Genomic DNA, 26315 nt, shown 5'->3' on the forward strand with positions numbered 1-26315 from the left:
GAGCACAGCAGAGAGGTTCTTGCTGCATTTGCTGGGAATTGCTGTTGGATTGTTTCCTGGAGGATGAAGGTATGAAGGTTGTCCTACAAATCTGTAGCTCATGCAAATTCCTGGCGTGGTTTCTAATGCCTGTCAGGATACCTTAGAGGGAAAACTCAGTAAGTCAAATTCCACAAGCAAGTCACTTGCACTGTCACAAGTGACCCATCCTGTAGGTGTGGGGGCTTTCATGTGTTTGGTGCATTCTTGGCAAGGCAGAGTTTGGAAGGGGAGACAACAGTGAGTGTTATGTGGCTGTTTACGATGCTCTCATTCTCTGGATATCTCCCACAGCAGCCAATGTGCCTCGCTGGCTTTAGCCCACTCCACCCAGCCCTTCCATGGTGGCTGCAGCAGAGGGGCTGGGCTGGCAGCCCAGCATGTGTCTGTGCTCTGCTATTTCTGCTCAGAGGTCACATCTCCTGGGCTGCAGCAGACAGGCTGGGCAGTAACCCTGCAAGTCACTGCAGTCCTCTCTCCGAGCTCAGAGGATGTGGAAAGCAAATGAGAAAGTTCTGGTGGAAGGGCTGAGTTGAGACTTGCCTTTGAATTTGCTTAAATATTTTCGAAATGCTCTTTCACACTGCTTGTGTAGCTGCATTCACCTTTCTGATACATCTGGCTAGCTATCTTGCTGGGAGGAGAGACAGGGTCAAGTAATGATGTCCACCCTTCTTGGTGTTTAAAGGGTCCTTGCCTGGTCACATTTGTAACCCCAGGGAGCAAGACACAGCACAAATCACACATATGAAAGAGATTCAAAAGAGTTAAGAGCTCAGAGAAGTTTGGATAAATACACAAAGTTTAGATTCTGATCCAAACCTCTCTGGTTTGCAAAATAAGTTTGGAAGCATCACAAGAGAAAAGTCTGTTTTTTCAGCTCTGGAGTTTCTGGTCCTGACAAGAGTTGGGAAGTGACAAGATTCACATAAACAAGGAAGGCTTATCTGAATCTTCTCAAGACTTACAACAGATACTGAATCAATGTTTCACCTGAGCCTGTCCAGCTAATCCCACTGCGTCAGGTTATCTGATCTAGTAGACAAGTGGTTGCTGTACATTATTTGTGTTGTGTTAAGCTTGTGTCTTGCCACGGACTGAGCAAGCTCACCCTAAAATGGGGATCCAAACCAGCAAGAGATTGACAAATGGCAGATGCCATAACAACTCTGCAAACTACCTGCTGAAAAAACTAAATTTTATAAGAATAAAATTACCACATTTCTAGCCCACAGTCAATTGTTTTTAAGCAGTGTACCCTAGAAAGGAATGATGAGTTTTAAACAAAGACAAGAAGAAAAATTTCTAGGTTTTTAAGGTACTCCAGCTTCAGACCAAGATCCAGGCTTTATGACCAGAAAAGGAGAAACAAGGCCCTTTCTGCTGTACATGATTATTTCAATAGATAGATTGGTATTAATACCAGTCTTCGAGATGCTGCTTATGTAAGACTGCTTCTAAAACCCATGAGCAAGTGTCTCTACTGAAAATCCCCCATTAAAGTGAAATATGGGTCTCACTAAATAATTTTTCCAGTAGCTCATTTCCAGATCTGAACTTTGGAGCTGACCCCCGTCTTTGTGATGGGCCAAACCAAAAGCCAGATCTGAACACCACTGAACTCTGGGAAAGTTCAAATCTATCGTTTGTGGTTCAGGTTCAGCTCTAATTAAAATGGACCAGTTAGAAAGGCAAATGTCTTAAAACCAAAACCAAACAAATGTTTCACGTGAAAAGTTTTGGATCGGGCTATATGGTACCAAGTAGTGTTTTTGTCTATCACATGATGTCATGTTCTTCTGGTTAAAACTGACAGCATGCACATGCTGCTGTATGAGGTGTTCCATGCAGACACTTTGAATCCAACATCAAGAAGAAGACAGTATTCATGGAAATGCTTTCATGATGTGCAAAACCCCATCAGCAATCTTCCTGCCAGTCAGCTCTGAAGGTAGGCTGCCACCTTTCAAAATTTCCATGTCCATCCCTTCTAGCACAGTAGTCCAGGGTCTCTCAAAACACAGTGTCTTGCCTTCTCTGAGTGAAGCTTATGCCTCATTATGTCACCAGTATGTGGATTAATGCCACTAATCCCTGAAAACAAACAAGAAGGGGGTGCTACAGAACCTTTGGTTGCATAAGAGGGCAGGGAAAACCCAGCTAAATCTCCCGCTCAGTGCTTCTGTTTATACTATAGCTAACACTACAGTGTAATAAGCAAGAGGGTTGATCAGTGGACAAGGGGAAAGCAAACAAAAGGGAAGGAAACTTGGTTTCAGCATTACTGAACTGCTGACGTGAAAGAAAATGAAAGACAGCATGGAGAAAGAGAAAGGGAAAGAGGGAAAAAGTGTTAATGCCCCATCTCTGGTGTCAGGATGTGCACCAGTAGCTAGAAAAAGCGGGAACACAGACAGGAGGATTTACTCAAAGAATCACAGCACACATACAAAAAGTAACCAGAATTTACTCTCCCTGTGGGCTTTATTCTGTTCCTTTTATGTTACATGTATGTACTGAACATGAGTTCAGTATTTTCTCTTGGTGAAATTTGAGTGGACAATTACCTAAGGTTTTCAAACTTCCATCTGCAAACTAAGCTAATAATCCTACTAGGGATCATCTACTGGGATTTTTCACTATGTTTTTTTTTTTCAGGCCTTGGCTCACTTTTTAGAAGACCATATTCCTCCATGGTATTTCTTTCTTTTCCTTTTTCTTTCTTCTTTGAGTAAGAAGACTTTAACAGCAAACAGTTTTGTTTGAGGATACTTGCCAAATGTTTAAGTGGAGGTTAATCCCCAATCATTTCAATTCCTCACTGTAATTAGTCATTGTTAGTTTCCAGAGAGTGAGATATGAAGTGACTTGCCCAAGGTCACACAAAAAGGCACAGCTGGGAGCAGAGAACGAGTCCATTATCTCCTGGTCCACGCTTTCACCATAAAATGACTGTTCTTACATTGAACTAGGAGACACAGGTATGTGAAAAAGGATAGGAAGGGAATGGTATTGAGCTTTTCAACGTGATTCCTTCCTCTGAGCTTAGATAAAGAGAATGAAAAATTATTTTATCCATTCTGCATGAATACTTCTTGAGTTAAAGAATATTCAAATGTTTTCACTCAGGAATTTTTCAGTTCATTTTCACTGGTGAAGTTGTAGCTAAAAGAACAATCTAATTAATAATTCTTAGCAATATACTAAATTCTATTTACGGCATAATTTTAAAGACACCATAACAACAGAAAGCAGTAAAAGACCCACCTAAGCAAAGGAATGAGACACAATATTTTTTTTTTCTGCATAAGTTTTGTGAGGTACATGAAATAGGATTGCCAGGAACCTAGCTATTACTTTGGAGTTTTCTTTAAAGCAAGAAGTAGAGTAGAATGGAAATAGATACCAGCTCATGTGCTACACATGGTAATGTATTGATGGTTGAAAGAATCACGTGGTATTTTGTAATTGTGACAAATATGGCAGAAAATATATGCTTGTCAATTTATGCTAATCCTGCTCTGAGTATGGAGGACCCAAATGCTTAGGAATGAGAAGCAGTCAGAGAATAAAACCCACCTGACTGTTTAGGAAACTTCACCACCTTTACTATGCCCTTAATGAAATACCCTGTCTGATTCTGCCTGGAATACTAGCATTAGCAAGTTTCCAAAATAGACACATCAAGATTATCCTTCAAAAATGCACTGACAGGTACCCACCACTGATAGCCAGAACTGCCTCAACTTAAAACAGGAATGCACCAGTGCTCTGTGCTGGCCACTTCGGATTTTGGATCCTGTCATTGCCCTTCACCATTACCAATTTTTCCTGCTTCTGGCCCATCCCTTTTTCTTTCCCTCTTCCTTCACATGCATTTATAGGTCTGCTTCACTCTTTCCCACTTCCTCATGTCCCTAGCCAGAGAGTTGAAAGGCTTCCATTACAAAGATTGAAAACATACTCCGTATTAAATGTAACAGGATAGTATGATCAGCAGGTCCACGTTTCAAACACATTCAATTTATATCACAACTGAGAATAAAGAGCAGGGGAAGCTACTTGGTGGGTTGTTGGAGGCTGTGGCTTCCATTTTTTTGTGGAACATGTCTCTGTCACTTGCTAAATAGGTGCACCATCTGGTGGTAATTTTGGCCTCCCAATTCTTAAATTTCCAAAGAGCAGTGGTGGAGCTGTGCCTGTGGTTGCAGCATTTATTTTTGATTTATACCACTATCTGTCTAAAAGTCCTCAGCTAAGACAACTTTTGCAGGTACTACTGGTGATTGAGTACTAAGAATTGGTAGGACTTTAAATAGGGGTCAAGTTTCCATGTCTGCCATGTGGGGAAGCAGGTATGGCTTTATGAGAGGACTAAATGCTCCCCTGCGAAACTATATACATAGAGATGGAAAAAATTTCAAACACAAAGAGAATTTAGGTATTAAGGGAGTCTAAACTCCCGGGATAGGCAATAGGGACCATTGTGCAGTCAAATTAAGATGCAAATCACCCTCTGGAAGTGTTTCTCCCTGTTCTTTGACCATACAAGGAAAACAGCCTGACTAGGTTCCTATCTCAGACATCTCAAGAAAATGCCTGGAGCTGTGTGATGTGAAACTGGGCCAAAGAAAAGTGAGGGAGGGGCTCCTCATTTTTCTGCCTTTGCTGTCTGAAGCCCTTTAATTCAGCAGCAGAGAGAAACCACTTCTACCTCTTGTGCCATTCCCCTCAGGAACCGCAAGGTTGCACTGACCGTGTCTGATGGGACTTAAAACGGAGATCTCTTCTGAACAAGATGGCTGGAGGCTGAATCAGACAGAATATGAGTTTCCACATTTTGGTGAAGAAATGAGTGAACAGGTAGAAATAATGATCCATGAGCAAATTTTTTCGTTTTAGCAACGTGAATAAAGCTGTAAAGTCTACATGCAGTTCCGTGCATGTCTGCTGAGCTTCCATCTACAGATAGCAGAGCCTTTTCCCAGTGCACCAGTGAGCTTTCTGGGGTGTGAGCAAACCAAAAAGACACATCAGTAATTCAAGCCCATTTAACTAACACCTAAGTCTTAGGCTAAGTCTTAGGAATCATCCCTCTCACACAATCCCAGAATAGGAGTTTGAACCTCTGCAGTGGAGAGAGCATTATAGATAGCAACAAACTACACTTGTGGCTAAAAGTAGTCTCCTGGATCCACTCCAGGTGGGTCTGGGATGAGAAGAAGGACCCATCATTGGCTTGATCTTGCATGCTGGCTTTCACTATGACTTCTATATTCTGCAAGCCACTTGGTTCTGCCTTTAAAAAGAGGCTTTCAAAGCCTCTTTTATAGCACTTACTATGGAGGGTTTAAAGTTAAGCATGTATTGGGTAAGAAAAGCATGGCTGGAGTCAGTTCCCAGTTTGAATACTGAGAGAATGACTACCTTAGAATGCTAGATTCACTTTTTCGAGTCTCCAAATAATAGATTAGAGAGTCCTCTTGCTTGCTTGCTTGATTTCTTTTTTTAATTTTCCTCTTCTATCAGTAACTATAATATTATTCTTCACAGTATGAACATCAGTAAGAAATAAACTACAGTCATGCACAATTTAATCCAATGCTAAAAGGTCAGGCATGATACGCACGAAGGAAATTTTGTCAATTAGAAAATGAGGTATTTGTCAGATGTAATATTTTGCAATACACCAGCCACTTTGTTAGGAAAAGAAATTGCTCATGACTGGAGGCACGATGGCAAACTGCATGGATCACTGATCTAATCCTGAATGCTAAAATATTTGTTTGCAAACCAAAATGTGCAGATAACAAATGCTGTGTTTTTTGTAATGTTTGTACATGCCTCTCTCTGCATTTCAAGCTTTTCAATTTAGAAACACACAGTTCACCAAACAGAACATATCCCTAATAACAGAGGAGGAAAGGGAGGGATGCTGCTACACATGTAACTCTGAAGTCTAATGTTATGTTAGCCTGTCCTGCTTGGCGTAGATGTTGGACTAGATGACCAAACCTATCATCTGTAATTCTAGGGAAGAGATTTTGACAACACACTTAACCACAGTAGTAAAGCTCAGGGAATCTCCAAAGTCATTAGAACCCTAAGTTATTAAGGCATCACACACCAGAAGGTGCTGTCCTGCACTCCCTGTCACCCTCCATAAAGAACTTCCCCTGCAGTGGCAAAGTTTGGCAGCACCTGCCTGTTTGCAAAGTTGCTCTGTACTTAAAAGTCAAATGTTGTATGGTTGGTTGCCATTTAACTAATTGGGGTTTAGCTGAGTCCCTCTATGAAATTCAATTTCAATTTCAAGTTCTGCTCATGACCAAAAGCCAGGAGACTTTTTGATGGTTCTGGTGAAACCAGTGGCAAAATTTCTACCGACAGTAATAGGACAAGAACTTGGCCCCTGTCCTTTTGGATGAAGCCCAGTCCCTCTTTATTTGACTTTCAATGTCATTTGCCTTCCTGGCTTAAGCGTGCATTATGTTCTAAGTCATTGACCAATAGGACTGGGATGCTGAAGTAACTAATGAGTCAGCATGCTATGGAACATTTGTACTCAGCAATTTTTTTTTGAAAGTGATATTAAAAAATGACACTAAATGAACATTAATGTTCCTTGGAGGCACTTGGAAGTGAGGAAATGCCAAGCTTAAAGCTGTTATGTGAAGTTAGCCCTGTGTTCATACTTTGGTACAGTATTCAACTAAACCATAGCCTAGAATTTGTATACTATCTTTTCCACAGGACTTCTGACTGACTCATCCCTAGGGAAACCAGAAAAGCAATATGGTAAATGTTACCCTGTATAGCAAAAGAAAAGCTAAAAGACAAAAGGAGGATTTTGTTCTGGCCAGTGCTGGGCAGGAAATGATCATCAAAGCCCCAAGGCCCCATCCTGCCCCCTTTACGCTACACCTAAGTACACAAGTAGGATGATCAAATGACAAAACTTTTGAGTACCCTCCCGTCTCCCCCAAAAAATGTTTATTTTCCATACTGACACTTAGATGGAGCAATTCCATACAATAAAAGTTCCATTTAATTTTGAGCCATGGAAACAATGTGTTAAACCCCATCCCCATGTCAGTCCATTGGTTTTTCAAGAGATCTGAGGTTTAGGGTCACAGGAAGACAGTGTGTTGTGCTATATGATGTTTCCTACCACACTGTGCAGTGTTATGGGCCCTTACATCCCAGAATACCCATGGAACCATGTGAGAGCAGATTTCAGGAGATCCAGAGACTTGTCTCCCAACTTTCAGCTCTTGGCATTAATTTACATCAATGCATGGAACAAATTTAAAATTTAGTGCTCTGAAAACAAAAACGGAATTGCTCACAGTCAGGTATGTCAGTGTATTTAAATTTGAAAATGTCTACAGAAAAGCACCTGTTCCAAGAAAATCTTCACTTTTATATGAAACAGAATGAAACAAAAAGCCCTTTCCTTAGAATGGAAATTCCAGATTTCATTCAGATCAGTAACCATCATTCCTCATCCAGCTGCAAGCCACACACAGTTCACCAAGTAATTGTATTACCATATTAATGCTGTGTTTGGAATAAAGATACCTGCCTTTAAAAGAAAGTCTGCTGCCAAATAGGTAAATATTTAAATGGCAACAAGAACATTTTAATTTAAGAGAATTTATATTGTTCTTCACACACATGACCCTTGAGGGAAGAGAAAATACAATTGAGCTATACTTGAACTAAACAGTAAAACCTTACAAAAAGACAAGGAAATGGAGAAGATAAATTGAGCTATATAAACATCTGTCTGTTCATGGCTGGAAATTATCATATGCTGCAGACTATATATGCTTTTATTTCTTTTATAGGGAGACAAAGAAATAAAGATTATAAAATTAATGTGGCAAACTGATAATTTTTCTAGTAAAGTAAAACAAAATTTATTTCGGACAACTCATAATTTACAAATGGTACTGTCCATTTATGTTTGTCTTTTCCTCTACGATTTACAATGTATTTTGAAAACATTTCTAAGGCTTCCCTGAATAATTTTGAGGTTCTGACAGCTAAGAAATTTTTAAAGCACAGAGAAATTATCACCCACAAATGTTTAAATTGATTCACCAAGCTGGGAATCCTCCATCCTGTCAAAATAGGATGTTCCTTTAAAACAACAGTGCTTTCTTAAAATAAAAATATTTTTTTCTTTTTCTGAAAACATCCAAGTGACAGACATTAAGAGTCTGAACCTACCACTCCCACAGTAACCTGTCTCCTCAGTTAAAAAAGTACAAATTCATAGCACCTTAAGGGTTTCATAACTTTTTTACTGCTCCTTCACAACCTCAGCTACCGCCAGTTGGGAGGGTTTATTTTCTTATTCTGGTTTGGGTTACTGCCTTAGTTTGTTACTTGTGATAGTGAAAAGCTTATCCAACCTTCTACAGTAAGAAAGTATGAACAGTTTGAATCGACTCCTCGATTTCCCCCAAAGATGATAATACAAACTGAAATGCCCTCTCACACACTTTGCCTTGTTATTGCTACATTATCACACCTTTTCCCCAGTGCTTGGCTTTCAGCTGAGATGAAGTGCACTGTGGAAACTCTTCTGCTAAGGCAGCCTGCCTTTGAGGACTTCTCTCACTGCCTGTAGCGTAGCTCAGACCAGCACACAGGGCTTTGGGTGGAGCAGCTCAGCTTTGCTCCAGCATGGCCTTTCTACCTCTCTAAGGCAACTTGTGGGATAGCCACTGACACACCAGAATCCTTCTGCAGTAATATATAGCTAATAAGTGAAAACAAATAGACTGGAAATTCTTAAGGTTAAAGATATTTTAGTTTCTTCTTCCAGCAACAACATGCCAGTTGTGAAAATAAAGGTTCTGTCTGAGACATTTTAAGAGGAAGCTTTGCAATGACTGTTTGCAGGGTGGTAAATCTTTCCTGCAAAATGAACACGCGGAGGAATTCCACAGATTTTGGAGGTTTTATCTCTTTACTGCCTGCCTCTACCTGCCAGCCACTTACCTTGCTGCTAGGGGTGGAGGTTCATCATGCATGTATTTTTATTTATTTTTTTTTATTCAGGCTAATAATGAGAAAAAATAACCAAGAAATATACATCTTGTTATGCACCACTGTGCTTCGATTAAGAGTTATGCTTGCTTAAGCCACAGATCATTAAATTTGCCATGGTATTCATAGTTTAACTAAATCAAACGGGCAAATGCAATGACTCCACATGGCATCTTGCGAAATGGACACCAGCAATCACTCCAAGTTGGCTACATGAGCAATAAAGACACAGTTTGTATTGGTCCTACATTATTTTCTGGAGCTGCACACATCCTCAGGACAGATTGTAGCCGATTGAATGCATCCTATGCACCTCTCTCCTGGAATCCCAGACAGCCCACTGTACTAGGAGCTGAAAGCTGATGGTATGCCCTGAGAAGACACCCCTCACACTGGAAGGTTTATACTATATCCTAGCACCAATGGAGAAATCCAGTTCAAATTACTGAAAACAAATTTATTTCTGCTCTGTTGCTTGAATGCTCAAATGCTTGTCTGGGCCCATGCTATACGACAACAACAAAAAATCCCAAATTTTTCCACATTAGGTCCAAAAGCCACTGTGCAATTGAGGTTCTCATAGCTGACAAATGCCTAAACCAATCATAGCACCTACTGCTATGACAAAGATAATTACTGCCTTTCCGTTGGTAAAGTGTGTACCCTGCTCTGTATCATATTTAAAATAATCTAATTTCAACTCATTTTCCTCCTCCAAATTGTTTCCAGCTGTACAATTCCTTTTTTCCCCCATATTGTTTTTATTGGATATAGTGCAAGTTCGTAAAGATAGATTTTCCCATAATAAATACACAGATGTTAGAATAATAAACATACAGTCAACCTGATATATGAATATTACTAAGCCTTAACAAACATAACAAAAAACATAAATTGATTTTAAAAAAATGAAAATGAGAACTTAAAGTAGCAGAGAAAGAAATGGCAGGAGAAAATAAAGGCAAAAAGTGAACTAGAAATGTACTTACTTTAGCAAACTGTCTGGATTCATTTATGGTTCCCTTTATTGACTTGCTGATAGCATTAAAGCACAGCTATGGTTGTAAAGCATTCCTAAGAATGCCGCCTGTCTTCATGCATTGCAAGATTTCTGCTCACACTGAAAGCCAAGCTTTCCAAGTTGGCCAACTCATACCACACTAGACACTACTGTGCTAGATTAATCCATCTGCTTGGACCGAAATATCCATTTCTGGAGAATAATGAGCCTCTCTACTCCTCCCATTTTTGGTAGGAAGTTTTTATGAACATTTGGCATCTCGGTTAACCATCATCACAGCCCAGAATAAAAATGACTGGATTTATATGTGGAATCCAAATTTAATTAAGCCTATATATGGCCTGAACAAAGAATAATTTACTGGCTGACACCCCCTCAGCACGTACGATAAGATGCCAACTGCTCCTCCATGACGCCATCACTTAGATATTTTTCATGCCCAATTCCAAAGTTTTTTCAGGCCTGCAGCTGAAACATGGGATCAAGAGAGGACTGAGAATGTTACCTGTTTCCACTACAAAGAGAGCAAGAATCACAGTTATTTATGAGTATCTCTCCTCCAGAAGTTGTCCCCCTCCCTTTCCCAGTCTTCTGTTTGGAATTATCCATCCTCTTCCCAGTTTGTGTGTGCACATGTACAAGTGCATGCTTGTAGAGAGCTGTGACATTGAAGTTTATGTTCTGATTGTGTTTGCCAAAAGTCTTCTTCACCTGGGAGTTAATAAAATCCATGCACAGATTTTGTTTGTTGCTTAAACTGTAGGGTTTTTCTTCTATCCCTCCCCCTTTCTGCCTGGAGAGTGGATCAAAAGTTAAGTGAATGGAAAGAGACAGGAAACTTCCTAAGATGTTCTTCTCCTAAACCTCCCCTGGCAAGTGGCAAGCAGAGCTGTAACTTCCTTTCAGATGCATCCTTTCAACACACAGAAAACTACAGATCAAAACAAAGGGTAAGGCATTAAAAAAAAAAAAAAAAAAAGCCCAGCTGCAGAACTCCCTTGGGTTTGGCCTACTTGTTAATATTTCTCTGTTAGGTGTCCAATTTAATGATATTCCAAATCACTGCACCAGGGACACAGCCATATATTGGTAAATCATGCTCATTTTCCACATCATGAGTCTGAGAAAGAAGACAGGTACAGATCACTTTGGATATCTTGACCGATATATTTTTCAAAACACCAAAACAGCTCAGTTTTCCCCTGGATTTAGCACTGGTAAGAGCTGCCTTTTCATAAGCACTTCAGTTTAAAGGATTCCAGTGGAAACGGTCAATGCACAAATAATTAGCCAGAATAATCCACTGTCAAAGAACAACAGTAGGTTTCATTTCTGTTATTGATTCAGACTTCATACTACAGAGCCTGCACTGCTTCCTTTTCTGGGGGGAGTTCTTTGCTTTCAATGCTGTTAATGATCTGCAGCTTTCAGAGGCATGTAAGTGACAAATTGCTCTGCCCATCATTTGGGGGAATAGAGACCTAGTGCTGGAGCTGTCTTGTATCAATAATCTGATAGGACCAGAGGCTTTACTTTTCCAGATCAGGGTCCTCACTTTTAAAATGTTAGAAGGGCAATTATCTTTCAACAGTGATTACCAGTAATAACATTTGATGTATAATTATTTTTTAATTAGTTTAAAAATATCTAATTTTTAATTTTTGAATTCATTTGTTTAAAAGGCAATCTTTAAAGAGGTTTAAAGCAAGAAGAATGAATGGAGAGTACAGAAGAGTATGTGAGAAGCTGGCCTGAGAACTATGGATGAGCACAGGAAGGTGACAAATACAAAAATGTACAAGGACAGCATGAGTAAAGTAAGTGCAGGACTGACTTTCTTTGGGGATGACATGACTATGGAAGAGTTCCCAGCTACAAATATATCAAAATAAGCTGTGCATACACAATGCTTGGCAAATTCATCCCATGCTACAGCCTTTGTTCATGCTAGTAATTTAGATTTCTCTGTCACTTTTATGTCTGGCTGCTATAAATCTTTCACACCAACACGAATGCTCCATGATTTCTACAATTGTTATTCCATCCTCTGGACTACTTCAATTGTTTTTAATATAGATTCCACATACTGTATTGGTGATGCAGGCCTCATTCACTGAAGTACCTCTTTGAATAAATAACTCCTCACTGATCCATCCTAGAACTTAGCTAATAAACTGAGGACTTCTCCTGGCACAGTAGTATCCCTAGAAATCACAAGAGGGGACATGTGTCCCTGTGTCATGTCCTCTGGCTTGGTGGCGGGTGGAAAACATGCATAGTTAGAACTATAAAGGCACCCAAGAGGTGATGGTAGAAACAGATGTACATCTGTTGGAGGAATCTCATGTTGGGTGAGTCTGAGTGTTTGCTTTGAATTTTGAAGGGGGAGTGTTGCATCAAAATACAAATTAAAATAACCCTAATTCTCTACTTGTCAGTGTGGTGGTAGAGTCTTGATCAGTGGCTAAAGAGTAGGTCCTCTCCTTCCCACACAGCAAGAGAGCAATTAATATGTCATCACTGCTTACTTTCCCTTCTACCCTGAGACCTGAATAATTCACCTTCAGTGTTCATCTCCCCAAGGGGCTCTGGGACAAAGCTTTCCTTTGGGGTGAAGTGAAAAACACGCCTGTCTTTTTTTCGTGTTAGTCCTTTCTTCAGTGTGTTCAGGAAGAGCCAAATGGCTGGTTTAGTGTTTCTGTGTCAGACACAGGTGTGTTCATCAGTGCTGGGTTGCCCGACACGTGGGAAGAATGATGTGCAGGACTCCAACGATTTCAGAAGGCTAATTAATTATTTCATTATACTATATTACACTATATTACACTTTATTACTCTAACAAGAACTATTACTAACTAACTATATCACTAATAAGAAAAACCCGTGACACTCTTCAGAGAGTCCTGACACACACATGGATCCAGTTGGTCAACGAATCCAAAAAACCATCACCAGAATCCAATCAAGCAATCACCTCGGGTAAACAATCTCCATACCACATTCCACATGGGCACAAACACAGGAGCAGCAAATGAGATAAGAATTGTTTTGGTTCTCTTTTCTCTGCTTCTCTCACAGTTTCTCTCAGGAGAAATCCTGAGAAAGCTAAGTCTCTCTCTGTTCAGAGGGCATGTGAATACCACATGTGTTTAGTTACACATGTGAATATTGTGCTTAGAATATCTTGCACTTTTAAGTAGCTGGGGTTTTAAATCTTTGTCCATTTTTTACCTCTTCCCCCCTTCCTAATGTAATAACACTGCTTCCTAAACCTTATCCTTTTCCTAGGTACTGACCTCATCATCTTTGGGTGCTACTCCAATAATAAAAAAAATAAAGACTTGTGGATTATGGGATTCTTTATAGATCTGCATGGAACTCATCTGGCTCGGCTGGAAGGGGTCACATAAACCTTCTGCAACTGTTAGAGTCTGTGTGGTTTCACACCCAACAAATGTCAAAGCAGAACTCAGCTGTAACAGCCAAGTTTCATCTATGTTTGGTTTAATCCATAAAAGAACCCACGAAATTCCACATCAGTCATTTCAGACTTGCAAGAAACCACCCAGCTTCAGCGAAGAGGTCAAGAATCTGGTAAACATTTTGGCAAATATGTCTTGAACAGTGGCTCAAGAAAACCCTGTTTTTTTCCATCTTTGTATAGTTTGACCAGCCTGATAGCTGGTCCATCCTAATGACAAATAATTTCTGTTCCTTGTACCTCTTACTTTGCAAAGAAACATTGAGGTCGAAAGCACAACAACAACTTGTCTTCTTTAGGCATTTGAACAGCCCTCACTTGCAAAGTTTTGGAGGATGAAAGGAGTCTCTCTGGTGAAGAGGATTGTTACCCACAAGCACAGTGATGAAGATGATGAGGCAGCACATGATTCTCAGCTTGAAGAGGAGAGCAGAAATGGTGAAAGCCTTTTCACTGGAAAGCTTTGTGATGACATCCACTCTGGTACAACCCTCCAGAGCAGCCCTTCTCAGGCCATAAGAGATCTCACAGAAAGTAAGACAACTCACATATCTAAGGTCAGGGCATGCCTGCAAGCTTTGGCAGATGAAAACAGAGCATGAAGAAGTACAGAATGCTTGGCAGATGTGTATTTTCTTACAGCAACGTAATTCTGATTACCAACTGAAAGCAAACAAACCAAGGAGGACCAGACCATGCTTCTAACAGTGAAGACGAGTGACTAGATTTTTTTTCTGGTTCATTTAAATTTGAAGGTAGAAGTCAAAATTTAGATTAATTCCTGAATATGATGCCTTGAGAATGTAATGTAAAGCTCACAGAATATGACAGACCCCCTGCAAATGTAAGTCAATTGCCCAATGCTAATGGATTTATTCCCTAACAACACTTTACAGCTGAACCACTGTGTCCCTAAAGAACTCAGACCTCAGCTCAACTCTCAGATTTGGATATTCTTTCAAAAAATATTCAGTTCCCTTTCTGACCCAAACATACTTCAGTTTTTGGCATTCATTTCACAACGGTGTCATTAAAAAACCCTGACACCTTGACCGCCACTAACAACCAAAGCACCATGTGAGTCAACACCTCTTTGCACAGATGAAATTAAATGTTAAGCCTTTTTTCATACAGTTTTAATGAGATCTTATGTCTGACCACACTCAGCTGTATTGGAAGCACAAGATTCACCCAAACCATTGAATGTAAGAGGTGTCACCCAAAGAAAAATGGGACACAAGGAGAACAGGCTCCAACCCCACTGAGAAGCTGGATGGTATCACTTTAGTGCTCTTTCTTGAGAGAGCCACACAGTACAACAAGTTATCCCAACCCAGAGCGGTAGACAGGAGAGCGGGCAGTCCTTGGGAGAGAGAGAAAACGTCAGGAATAAGTTAAGGATACCCAGCTGGGTGATGAGGAAAATAGTGACCTCAGTGCTGGAAAAAGATTTACATAATCTCCCCTGTGAAATAATAGCAGCATAGGGTAAATGAAAAGATATTGATTTAACTTCTGCCAGCTAGCAGCTTGTCAGACCAAGGCCATGTATTATTTTCTTTGAATATGTTTCCTGCCTCAAATCACTTGTAGTATTTTCTTTGCAGTTTGATAGAAACACTAAAATGTATCATTGCCACATATTGGAAGGCCAGTGTTGATTGCACAGTACTTCCATCAATTGTTTGGGATTCTCCCATTACTTAAGCTTCTGGGAAGTCTGCAGAGGGATTTGTCTGAGCTGCTTTTAGTTAATTTTTGATTGGCCATAATATTCACCACAGTTACCGTGACAACGTGTAACAAGACAACAATTGGAAATACTCTTTTCATGGGCTGTGACCTTGGATGGCTGGGCAGGCACTGAGGCCATTGCTGGATCTGAAGTTGCACAGATATGAATGACTTCATCTACAGATCACTGAAGATTCCATGTCTCTTGCCAGTTACTATTCACTGAGTGGAAACACACAATTTTTCTGGAAGCATCACTGTTGAACTCTGAGGGTGATAAATCTTTGCAGGACCATAGCAAGAAAGGTAAGAGAAAACCATCCCAAACAGGTCCCTACAGCACCGTAGCAGAGACACCCTTACCTACTCGAAGCTCTTGTCCAAAGACTGTTTTCTCTCCCAGCGCAGAGCAGTTCCACCTCCCGTACCGAAACTGGTACTGGCACTCATTGATTCCCATTTGTGCCCCTTCCCCGATCACAATGATGGCATCAGGGCGGCTCTGGCAGATTGCGCGCTGCCGAGGGGCCAGGCCTGGGATTTTGTTGCAGATTATATTAGCTCCTAAAGCCACCACGGATGACAAAGCTCTGAAGAAAAAAGCAGAAAGACACGTTATAACCAAATTGAGGTGACCAGGTGTTGCTGTGTGGCTGGCAAGGTGCTGTGCAAAAGGGGAAGTGTGGGAGGTTGAGTTCCTGTAATTATGCCGACTTGGTACAGTGTCTCTGGTCTGGTATAGCAGCCTGGAAATCTTGCAGTAATTCCTGATCTGGTTTATGCCAGAAGAAACAAAGAAATTGAATTTTGGCACTTCTGTTTCCAGTCCTACACAGAGACATCAGCTTGTAAGATGTGGAAAGAAAGACTTACTTAAAATCGAAATATAGTGATAAGCAATCCTCCACAAAATCTCTGAAACTCATGTCTACTTTGACTGCAGGTTCAGAATTAGTGTTTTAGTTACTGCAGCCAGTTCATTCACCCCTCATTTGAAACTGTTAAGCACAATTTAGAAAATGACTTGACACTACCAACACTCTTGCCCATTATTATGCTCAGAGTATTGAATGACTAATGAAGTCCACCAGCATAACTGTGCTTTTAGATCTGGCAAACATCATGGAGCACATAGGAGTTATCCTTAATATGTGCCATCCAGGCTAGAAACATTTGCAGTTCTCATTCTTCAAGTATATTTTCAGAATTCATTATGAAGTTTGCATATAACTTGCACCTGCCATATGTTTTAACTTGAGCACATTTATTTTTCATTTTTCAGCTCACTTTTCAACATCTTCACAGGCACATTTTCAACATCTTTACAGTCTACATTTTAAATGGTAATATTTTGAAAAAAATAGGACAACATAGGTTCAATGATGCCTCTGGTCACATCTACTGAGTACCTGCCAGGCCCATGGAGATGCGTCAGCTGGCTCTGGACAAGCACACTGACTGCCCCATGATTTTACTTCCCACCTTGAACAGCAGCCTAGGCCTTTCATTTAAGTGTTAAAAATTTCCCACTGAAAATGCTCCCTTGGGGAAATGGTGACTTAACAAAATTAAAGAATTATATAAGGATTTGTCAACTTCATCACAAGGTAACTGCAAAATTACATAAATGCTGCATTTCAATAAAATCAGAGTGTTTAATTTTATAATTTCAATAAGATACAGTAAAGCCAGAGCAAGGAGGGTGAAATTGAGAGATCTTCCCTGGCCAAAATGAAATACTGCTATTCCTGTGGGATGAAAATTCCATGATGATCCACTCAGCCTTTAGTAGGTATTTTTGCATCTTTTCCAAAGTTAACAGTCCATGAGAAATTCATAATTGTGGGTTTTTATTTATGGCGGCAGAGGGGGGTTATGGATATAGAAATAAGGTATCACACAGCACGTGCATCCCCTGTTGTTCTGCCTATTAAACAGAAGTAAGAACAAAAGGTAGTTGCAGTCTGACCACTCCCAGTGTGTTGGAGCAGGAGTGCTCAGACCTGCAGTTTTAATTTGTGTTCCTCTAGATGCTGAGCAACAAAGCTGGAGCATCACCTGGAACCAGAGAGTCCCTGAGATTCATGCAGGTTTTGAGCTAAGGAGTTTTTTCCTGGCAAAAAGTGTTTCTCCTCATTAAAATTAAAAAAAAAAATAGTGATGTCTTTAAATTAGGACTTTCCAAAAGATGTGATAATCTTAAAAAACTAAAAAAAAGTATTATGTTTGATATAAGGATAAGATTCTCTCTATAGTGGCTTATGACCTTTATGTTATGGCTTCAAAAGCTAATGAATATCACAGAAGAAAGTATCAGTATTTCCAGTATTTCTTTTTCTCTCTTTTTTTTTTTTAATCACACACTCTTCAATATTGAAAAGTAAAAGTGTTATTTTCTTTGAAAGGTCATAGAGCTTTTCTCTGTCTGACTTTCCACACAAAGTAGGATGGAGATTCTGCAAATACTGCAGTAAAATACAGAGGAAAGCATTTTTCCGTAATAGATGATATGTCAAATTCACAAACATACACTCTTTGATGATACTAAAATGCTGTGCCCCATTCTTGCCCCATCCCCTCCACCTGGCTTTGCCCAGTTCCCTGGGACAGACCAGGTGCTCAGGCTTCCTGCAAGACCTTCCCACCTGGTAACCCATTTCCACTGCTGCTTCAGACACTGACCCTTCCAGGAAAATCTAGCCCTGAGGAAATCTGTGTTTGACTCCTAAGAAAGAGACATGCACAAGGAATTCAAAATTCCATTTGATGCTTGGCACATACACAAGACACACAGTTCTGGTCTTGTAGCTGCCTGATGGTCATCAATTTACTGAGGCTATGCCACCAACTTACACATAGCAAAACTTACACATAAAAATTATTTGTATGTTATATAAATACTTTTTAAAAAATTAAAGAATTGATAAAAAACTGTGCAATAACTTTCTGACATAATTTTTTTTAACTGCTGGACTTCCACAGTTTCCATTAACTATTCTCAAGTTGAGCAGCAAAAACCTTACAACTTTCAAAACAAAGGAAAGCAAGAATTGGCCACAGCATCTAAACTTATAATTTTCAGTACAGTTGCTTCCTTCATACATGTCACTGGTCTCTCATAATTAGGTTTAAGAGTATATTCTTTGGTCTCCCATTGTTTTTTGGAGCAGGCCTTGGTCAAAGTATTTTAATGCAGTGGGTCAGCTTATTCATCTAGAAAATAAGCATGGTCATACCTGCTTCAGAACGTATTGTGAGGGTCTTGTGTCATTATAATTATAATTATAATTATAGTTATAATTATAATTATAATTATAATTATTGTGCGCTTGTGAAGTGTATTATAACAATTAAACTGCAATTGTTGGGAGTGGAAGGGGTCTTAGTTTTTCTATTACTTCCAGAAACTTCTCCCTCACTGGCCTGAACTTACCAGCATATTCCCTCAGACTTGTTTAGCCTACTTTTAAATTGTTACACTGCCAAAAGAAATGCTGAATCATGAAACTGAGGTTTTGGAAAGCTTTATTTTTATTAAAGAAATGCACCAAACAGCATTTCAAGCTTCCTCTCCTCTATTTCTTGTGGTGTCCCTCAGTTTGTGCATCCATCACACATTCGGGAGGGTTGTGATGTGCTCCTGCCCCTTGGCAGGTTGAAGGCTGCATTATTTTTTTTCAAAGATGAAGATTGTTTCAATTTATAGCTGTCAAAAGGCAGATCCTCCATGCCACATTTTGGCATCTTCTTTCATCTAATCTTTCTTTGTGGTGCAAATTGCCTTGATTCTTATCACCAGAAACTCCTGAGTGTGGCATTTTGTTCTGATTTCTGATGCAGTTTACAGTAATTGCAACCATCCTGCGTCACAACGGTCTCCACACGGCTCAGAGTGTTCTGCTGGGTCATCCACATGGGCTATTCAATTAAACATCATCCACATGGCTTATCCAGATAAACAGAGTGAGTGGAATAATGGCACATTTCCTAAGGAATAGGCACTAGTGTCTGGCATATGGAGAGCTTTGACATTTCTTCATGCCTATGCCATTAATCTAAGGGAAACACCAGCACTGAAATTGAGCAGTATCTATAAACAGTTATGCTCAAATTTAAAAACAACAACAACAAAAACCCACAGAAAAACAACAACAACAACAACAAAAAAAAAAAAGCACAGGAAAAACCCAAACAACCCAATAACAAAAAAAAAAAAAACAAAAACCCACACACAAACAAAAAAAAAAATCCCATCAGATCTGGGCTTGGATAGGACCTTGCAGTTCAAACTTCCATCAAATAAAACCTGATGAACAAGATCTTGAAAGGCTTGGTTTCTGCATAAGAGTTCTGAAACATCAGGTTTTTTATCATTTGAAAAAATAACTAGGACTGTGTCACAGCAAGCAGAAAATCATGGTGGTGGGAGACAAGTCTCAGCTTATTTTCTGAAATAATGCTTGCTTACTTATGCAAAGACATGAATCCTGTCACAAAAAGTGGAATTTCTCCTTCCAAATGTATTTCCTGTTACAGTTGTATCTCCTCTGTAGAGCCTAAGCAACTCCAGCTTCCCTTTTCACAAAGTGAAATAAAAATTATTAGATATTCTATGAGAGTCATTAAAGTAAAAGTCTTTGAAATGCTTCAGAAATTAAGCATTAAGGCCACTTGAGTTTTTAGAACTGCTTTTTGGAAGAGAAATGTACTCCTCATTCCTGGTTGGCTTGCTTGAGTCTCCATTTTATATTTGCAAAAGTAAGCATTCACTTAACTTGAGCATGAGTAATTTCATTGATTTCAAATGTTATTGTGTCCTTGCAACTTCTGATTAATTTTACCTATAAGAAGGTCATCATGTGAACTGCAGTTTACAGAGTCTTTGCACGAGTGGAAAATATATAAAGTATATCTGTTGTATATCCATATAATGGACAGCTGTGCAAGCACATGAGAAGAAAACATTTACATTTTCTTCCTGTTAAAAGAATCTGAATTTTGATAAAATTATGAAACAGAGCTGTCTACTTATAGAAGAAGAGCAGTAACTGACCAGCCTTTGGCGATGGCCCCAAGCTCATGCACAGGCACAGATGTGTACTGAGATGTCTTCTAGGAGCTTAATATACCATTCTGACAAATACATGACAAAAGATGTAAAATAAGAGATGAAACCAACAACACATTGGATGCAGATTAAACACTTAAGTTGATTTTAACCTTTTGGTTAAAAAACTAAAAAGTTGCTTTTAAAATTCTCTGCCAATCTGTGCTCTCTGGACAAATTACATTTTATTGGAGCCCAGGACCGGCATCAAGAACTTCTGCTTCTCCAGCACCCTCCCTCACTTTCATTCCTGGCTGCACAACAGCACAACATGCACTTCCTACCGAGGCAGCCTTGCTGCAAGCCCCTGGATAGGCAACTGTAGGGTCACTGTGATCCCACCCTAGCTTTGGTTTTTGATATTCACCTGAAACTGCTGTTGGGCAGGGGGTTTGTTTTCCGCAAGGAATGAAGGAATTTAGCCACATGAACCCCATTAACAGCAGAGGAGTTGTGCAGCTTTTTGGCACACTGTACCGAAAACTTACCCCACCATCTCTGACAAAAAAATCCACATAGTGGGTTCTTTGTTAGCAGGAGCCACTGAGGTATTTTGTGGCGATATTGCGACGTGTCTGAAACCTTACACCACTACTAAATGGTTGACTTAATTAAGAATTCCTAAGTAAATATTTTGAGTGCATATCAGTTGCAGAAATTGGCAGGAGTGTCCTGGGCTCTGAATGCCATATGCATATGTTTAGGCTTTCAGTTTTGTTTTCCACCCAGGCTTTGGGAAATCGATGTTCGGCACATGTGTTATTGAAGCGGAAACCCAGTAAGGCTGTGTGGTTCAGCCCTGTGGTGCTCTCCCCTCTGCTGGGGCTCCAGACCTGGCGGCTGCACACAGATGTGTTCATTCCCACCAAATGAAAGGCAGAGATTTCTTTGAGGAGCTCACCCAAAAAAGTGCCTGATATCCTATGCAGTGTTCTTGCTGGCATGGCCAGGAATGAACGCGGTGGAATGGGTGAGCTGAGGGATGACTCACACAAGGGCAGAGCATGCCTTGGGGTAAATGCCTGCTTGAGAGAGGAGTGGGGGCATGCCCCCCATTCCTCTGTGACATAGTGATGGGGGAACACCAGCAAACCCTTGGATCACACCCTCCCCCACCTGCCCGTTGGGATGGTTGCTGTGAAGCCAGCAGTGAATCATTAGGCTTCAGCAGGAGGGGAGGCATTGCCTGGGATGCCATTCACAGATCGGCACCAGCAACCAGCACCAGCTCCTGCAAATTCTTGCTGTTCACTGAGCAAGAGAAATCTGATTTTGACACATATCTTATTTGCTGTATGACTGGTCCACTACAATAATTTTTAATAATCTTTCAGTGAAGCAACACTTGATATGTAACAGCAGGATATCTTGAAGTCTGTTACATCTGTAGTTTACCTGTATTCAACTTCTTTACATCAACAAAAGGCTCATGGAGAACAGAAATGCCTCACAGGCCTCATGTGTCCTATTGTAAAGGCCACAGTAGCAAATTTACATTTCCATTTTCATTGGACTTTCACTGTCCTCCAGAATTTTTATGGCAAACTACTGTATAATGAGGATTTTCTTTCTTGTCTCAAATTACTTTACTCTGGGGGCATCTTGTTATATGGTAGAAAACACATCCTGTGGATATAAGAATTTATAAAAATAAAATTGTGTGTTAAAATATCTGAAGTGTGGCAAATAATTATTCCAAAGGAATTTGTGTTTCAATAAGTGTTGGGTTTGCTAAGCCACAGGAAACTGATAGGCCAGTGTTTGAAAGCTGCAGGAAGGTAGCAATTCTAGCATTCTCCTGGGCATTTAATGGAAGGCTGGAATACTCCTGCTTTGGTCTTGTCAGTGGTGAAGGTGGTGATATACATGGTGCAATTGAACTTATTTGAATAGGCTTAATGAAAAATGGTGTTGATATTAAATTATTTGATTCCTTTTATAAACAGAGCTTTATCAGATTTAGAAATCCAACTGAAACACTTTTGTTCCGCACAGTTTTTTTTCTTTTGTCTCTATAAACAGTGTTAGCAGGACCTACCAGTCCAGTTCTGCAAACATGCACATGCCTTACCTTGCAGAGTACCAAGCAGCTTCCACCCTCAGTAACAACAAAGTCCATTCCTCAATGCCAAGATGCCCCTTAAGCACTCACAACTGGTGGTGATGTCTAGCACCATAATTTGCCTTCCACCCCATTTCTAGTTTCCTTTAGTACTAGAAAGAGCCACACTAATATCTGACAAGGAGGCCCAGAGCTGTTTGCTGAGCAGCAACCCACCACTGTGGAAAGCAAAGTTACCTTGCAGAATAACTGGAGTGGGATATTGCAGTTCTCCTGGCATGGAATGCAACTTTGAGATACCAAAGTGGCTGGAAGAGATAGCTCACAGATTTTCTTTGTCTATGCAGAAACAGTTCAGTATCATAGAAAAAATTTCACACTTCTATAAGTGAAGTCCATGGTTTTGTTATATTTTTCATATAGTAAATAAGAACAAATGAGCTTTCTCCAAGCACACACAACATATACATAGATATGGGCATTTTCCAAGCTTTATCAATTCCAAGCCTTAATTAAACTTAAGTGAAGTGCATATTTTGTCTCTGAACACAGTTTTTCAATCTGTTCTGTTTGGAGAATGGATTAAGAGGAAGAAAGAAATAGGTAGTCTTCAGGCAAAGCCCAAGACTTATTGCTTGATTTGTGAGACCTGATGAAAGCCTGTCACAGTCCTACCACAGATCTCCTACACAGAAGAAGCTATCCGTTGGTTAGCTCATTCTAAAATGCCAGGTATGCCTTGTGGCTTTAAAATCTTAAAGGTGGACTGTTACTGGAACCTATCTTAAAATATATGCTTTGTGATATTTTTCATTAAACATTTTTGAAAGATCTTATTTTTTTGCTTTGTTTGCATAGGGCTTTCACGGATGTGATACAAAAATTGAAAGAGGAAAGCATGTAATAATGGGTCTACAGAGAGGAAGACTCTTCCTTCTCAAAATGAAGTCAGCTGGCTTTACTGTTGTCATGGTTCAGGTAGGAGCTCATCAGGATCTGAGCAACCAATGAGAATAAATTCTGAAAGTCTACTGATTCATTATGTTGGAGAATTTAGTATATTGTGTTAAAATGTTGAGACTCCATTGCAGTGTCTGCTAATCAGGAGGATCAAAATCTGAATGCAGCTCTGAGGTACCCCTGAAAAGCCATACAAAGTTGTCTCAGACGTTCCTTTATTATTAAGGTGGAGAGGACACATTGACCCTTCCCATAATGCACTTCAGACTAAATGACCACTGAGGGCTGCTATTTGCACACAGATATATGATCACAAAACAAGACTTAACTGGTCTTGAATTAGCAGCAGAGGGAAAAAAATTAAATTGTCTTTGTCGGTGACATTGAATTTTTATCCACTGAATGTGACACTATGATGAGCCATAATTTATTTCTTTTATTCCTTCCCTCACCACTGTTTTCATGGTAAATCTTTCCTAAGGCCATAAAAAGTCAGGATATGGAATTAAGTAATATCCACAAACAAAATTAAAGCAAAAAACCCATAGACTTGGTGCTGTCACATTTACTTACTGGCTCCTACATCTAGAAGGGGAGCATTGCTCAAACAAGCAGCAGTGTGTGCTGTTCTCATCTGCTCTAAATGCCTCACTTCAGACAAGACCATTGTCATGGGGTACAAGGAGCAGGATAAGTTCTTCTTATGTTTCTCTACAACAGCTGAAGCTCTGGGATGACAGACAGAAGGGCACCTCCTCCTGCTCTGGTGTGCAGCAGACGAGGAAGTGAGTGTGCGGACTGGGCACATCCTTGGCACCATCCAAGTGGGACCAGGCAGATCACTGGTGCCTTGACAATAGTTCCAGTTTGGTTGTGAAGCCTTGAGCCCTTGTTATTTTTCCTCCTCACCCACCTTCACCTTTCCCTCAAACTACAGTAGCTGAGGGACACTCATTCACAGTGAGCATATTTGCATTGTTCTCAAGATGTGGGAAAGACTGGAAAAGAAACACAAAGTCCCAGAAGCAGAAACCGTGGACCTCTCCAGGTTTAGCATGAACAGGTAAGAATGAGGAAAACTGTGGGGTTTTAAAATTTTCTTTTTTATTTCATGTCAGAGTTTATTCCTTCACAGGAGAACTGCAATATCCCACCAGATATGGGTGGTGTGTCTGCAAGAGGCTGGGTTGGGGTGCAGAGGTACCTCTGTCAGAGACATGGGTTGAATGTATAACTACTCTCCATCTCCAGCACCAAGGACAGGAGGGAGGATACATCACCTCAAAAAGAAACAGATTCTGCTCCTCAAAGTGTTTGGGTTGGAAGGGACCCTAAAGCCCATCCAGTGCCACCCCCTACCACAGGCAGGGATACCTTCCACTATCCCAAGTTGCTCCCAGCCCCATTCAACCTGGCCTTGGACACTTCCAGGGATGGGGCAGCCACAACTTCTCTGGGCACCCAGTGCCAGGGCCTCACTTTCCACTGGAGCAGGTTGCTCAGATTGGCACAGGGTACGCATTCTGCTCTCAGGAGAGGTTTGGCATCCAGGAGGTTGTGCTGGGGCTGGAGAGCCAGCTTCAAATGACCTCCCTGGGCTGGCTACAACTTCAAACAAAAGTGTCCAAAAAGTCCCTTTCAACCTGCATAGCTCAGCTAAGGTTTTGCAAAGCCTTAATTTAGGAAGGAAAATTATTTTAGGACCACCTTATTAAATACAAGAGATCTATCACAGATTTCAAGGTGCTAGATGTATGGCTGACACCCTTTGTGTTTTCCTGATCATGTAGTTCTATTTGCTTCCATGGAAAATTTGTTGTTAACTGCAAGTCAGCCCAAGTCAATGTACCAGAATATGACCCTATACAAAGACCTCATGCTAAACACCAGATCCCAAAATAAATTAAGAAGGTAGAGATGTTTCACTAAGGAAGTTGCCTAAGAAATGCAGAGTGCAGAAATATTACACCTGGTAGGTTTTCTATAATTTTAATTAATAGTTATTGAAAAGAAAAAGAAAAAAAATGCAACATATTTTTAAGCAAATGTCAAATGGCATTTCGAAATAATTTTTTAATAGTCTCTTAGTGTGTTAACTAATTTTGTCTCTCATTTTCTGACTCTGTTCCCTGATGAGAAAATTATTTGCAGCCTTTCTTGTACCACCACACCAGCTGTAAGTAAAACTGCTTGGCACTTCCATGAATAAGGCCTGCATTCCCTGAAGCCAGCTAAACTCCCCACTGGCTATTGGTGATCATGCAAAGAGAAATTCTGATCCATCAGATAGATAATTTATGGTTAGCTCCTTACAGGAATTACCCTATTGAAGTTACGAGACAGTTTGTCTACTTGAGATTATACATATTGGTTAGACATGAAAATAGGGTTTGATGGAATCCATGGAAATAGGGTTTGATCACTAGCCTGATCAGATCTTCAAATCTGTACCTAAAAGTTGGATATTACTATAAAATAGCTTCAGTCTGAGAAAGTTTCAAGTATGGAGAAAAAGGGAGAAACCCCTCGGAAACTGCAGAATATAAACGTTTATTTCCTGTGTAGATTTCCAAGCATTTAAAACATTATTGTATACTGCATGTGGGCTTTCTGTGAACAACTCTCTGTTTTATAATCTGAACTATCAACACTGGCACAAAATAATGTGACAACAAACAGGGCTATCTATGAATGTCTAAGGTTTCTTTCAGCTACTTATTTCAAAATTTTAATTCTGAGTGATAAAAGAGGCCTGGTAAACCACACAGTAACTTTTCTAGTTCCCTGGTTTGTTGAGTCTATTCCAGGTGTTCAGAAGGATTAGCAAAAGTCATTTTGAGTTGTTTTTCT

At 40.1% G+C, this 26315-nt stretch overlaps 1 protein-coding gene across 4 annotated transcripts in view; it reads right to left on the reverse strand.

Moving 5' to 3' along the window:
• The window catches only part of WNT7B (Wnt family member 7B), a 96231-nt gene that overhangs the window by 27074 nt on the left and 42842 nt on the right, over positions 1–26315 (reverse strand). For all 4 annotated transcript variants that reach the window (XM_068190461.1, XM_068190460.1, XM_068190462.1 and 1 more), the window contains exon 2: positions 15700–15926. In XM_068190461.1, the coding sequence (XP_068046562.1) occupies positions 15700–15926 (227 nt within the window). The remainder of the gene's footprint in view (positions 1–15699; positions 15927–26315) is intronic.

The sequence above is a fragment of the Anomalospiza imberbis genome, chromosome 5, assembly GCF_031753505.1.
Source record: "Anomalospiza imberbis isolate Cuckoo-Finch-1a 21T00152 chromosome 5, ASM3175350v1, whole genome shotgun sequence".
NCBI lineage: Eukaryota > Metazoa > Chordata > Aves > Passeriformes > Viduidae > Anomalospiza > Anomalospiza imberbis.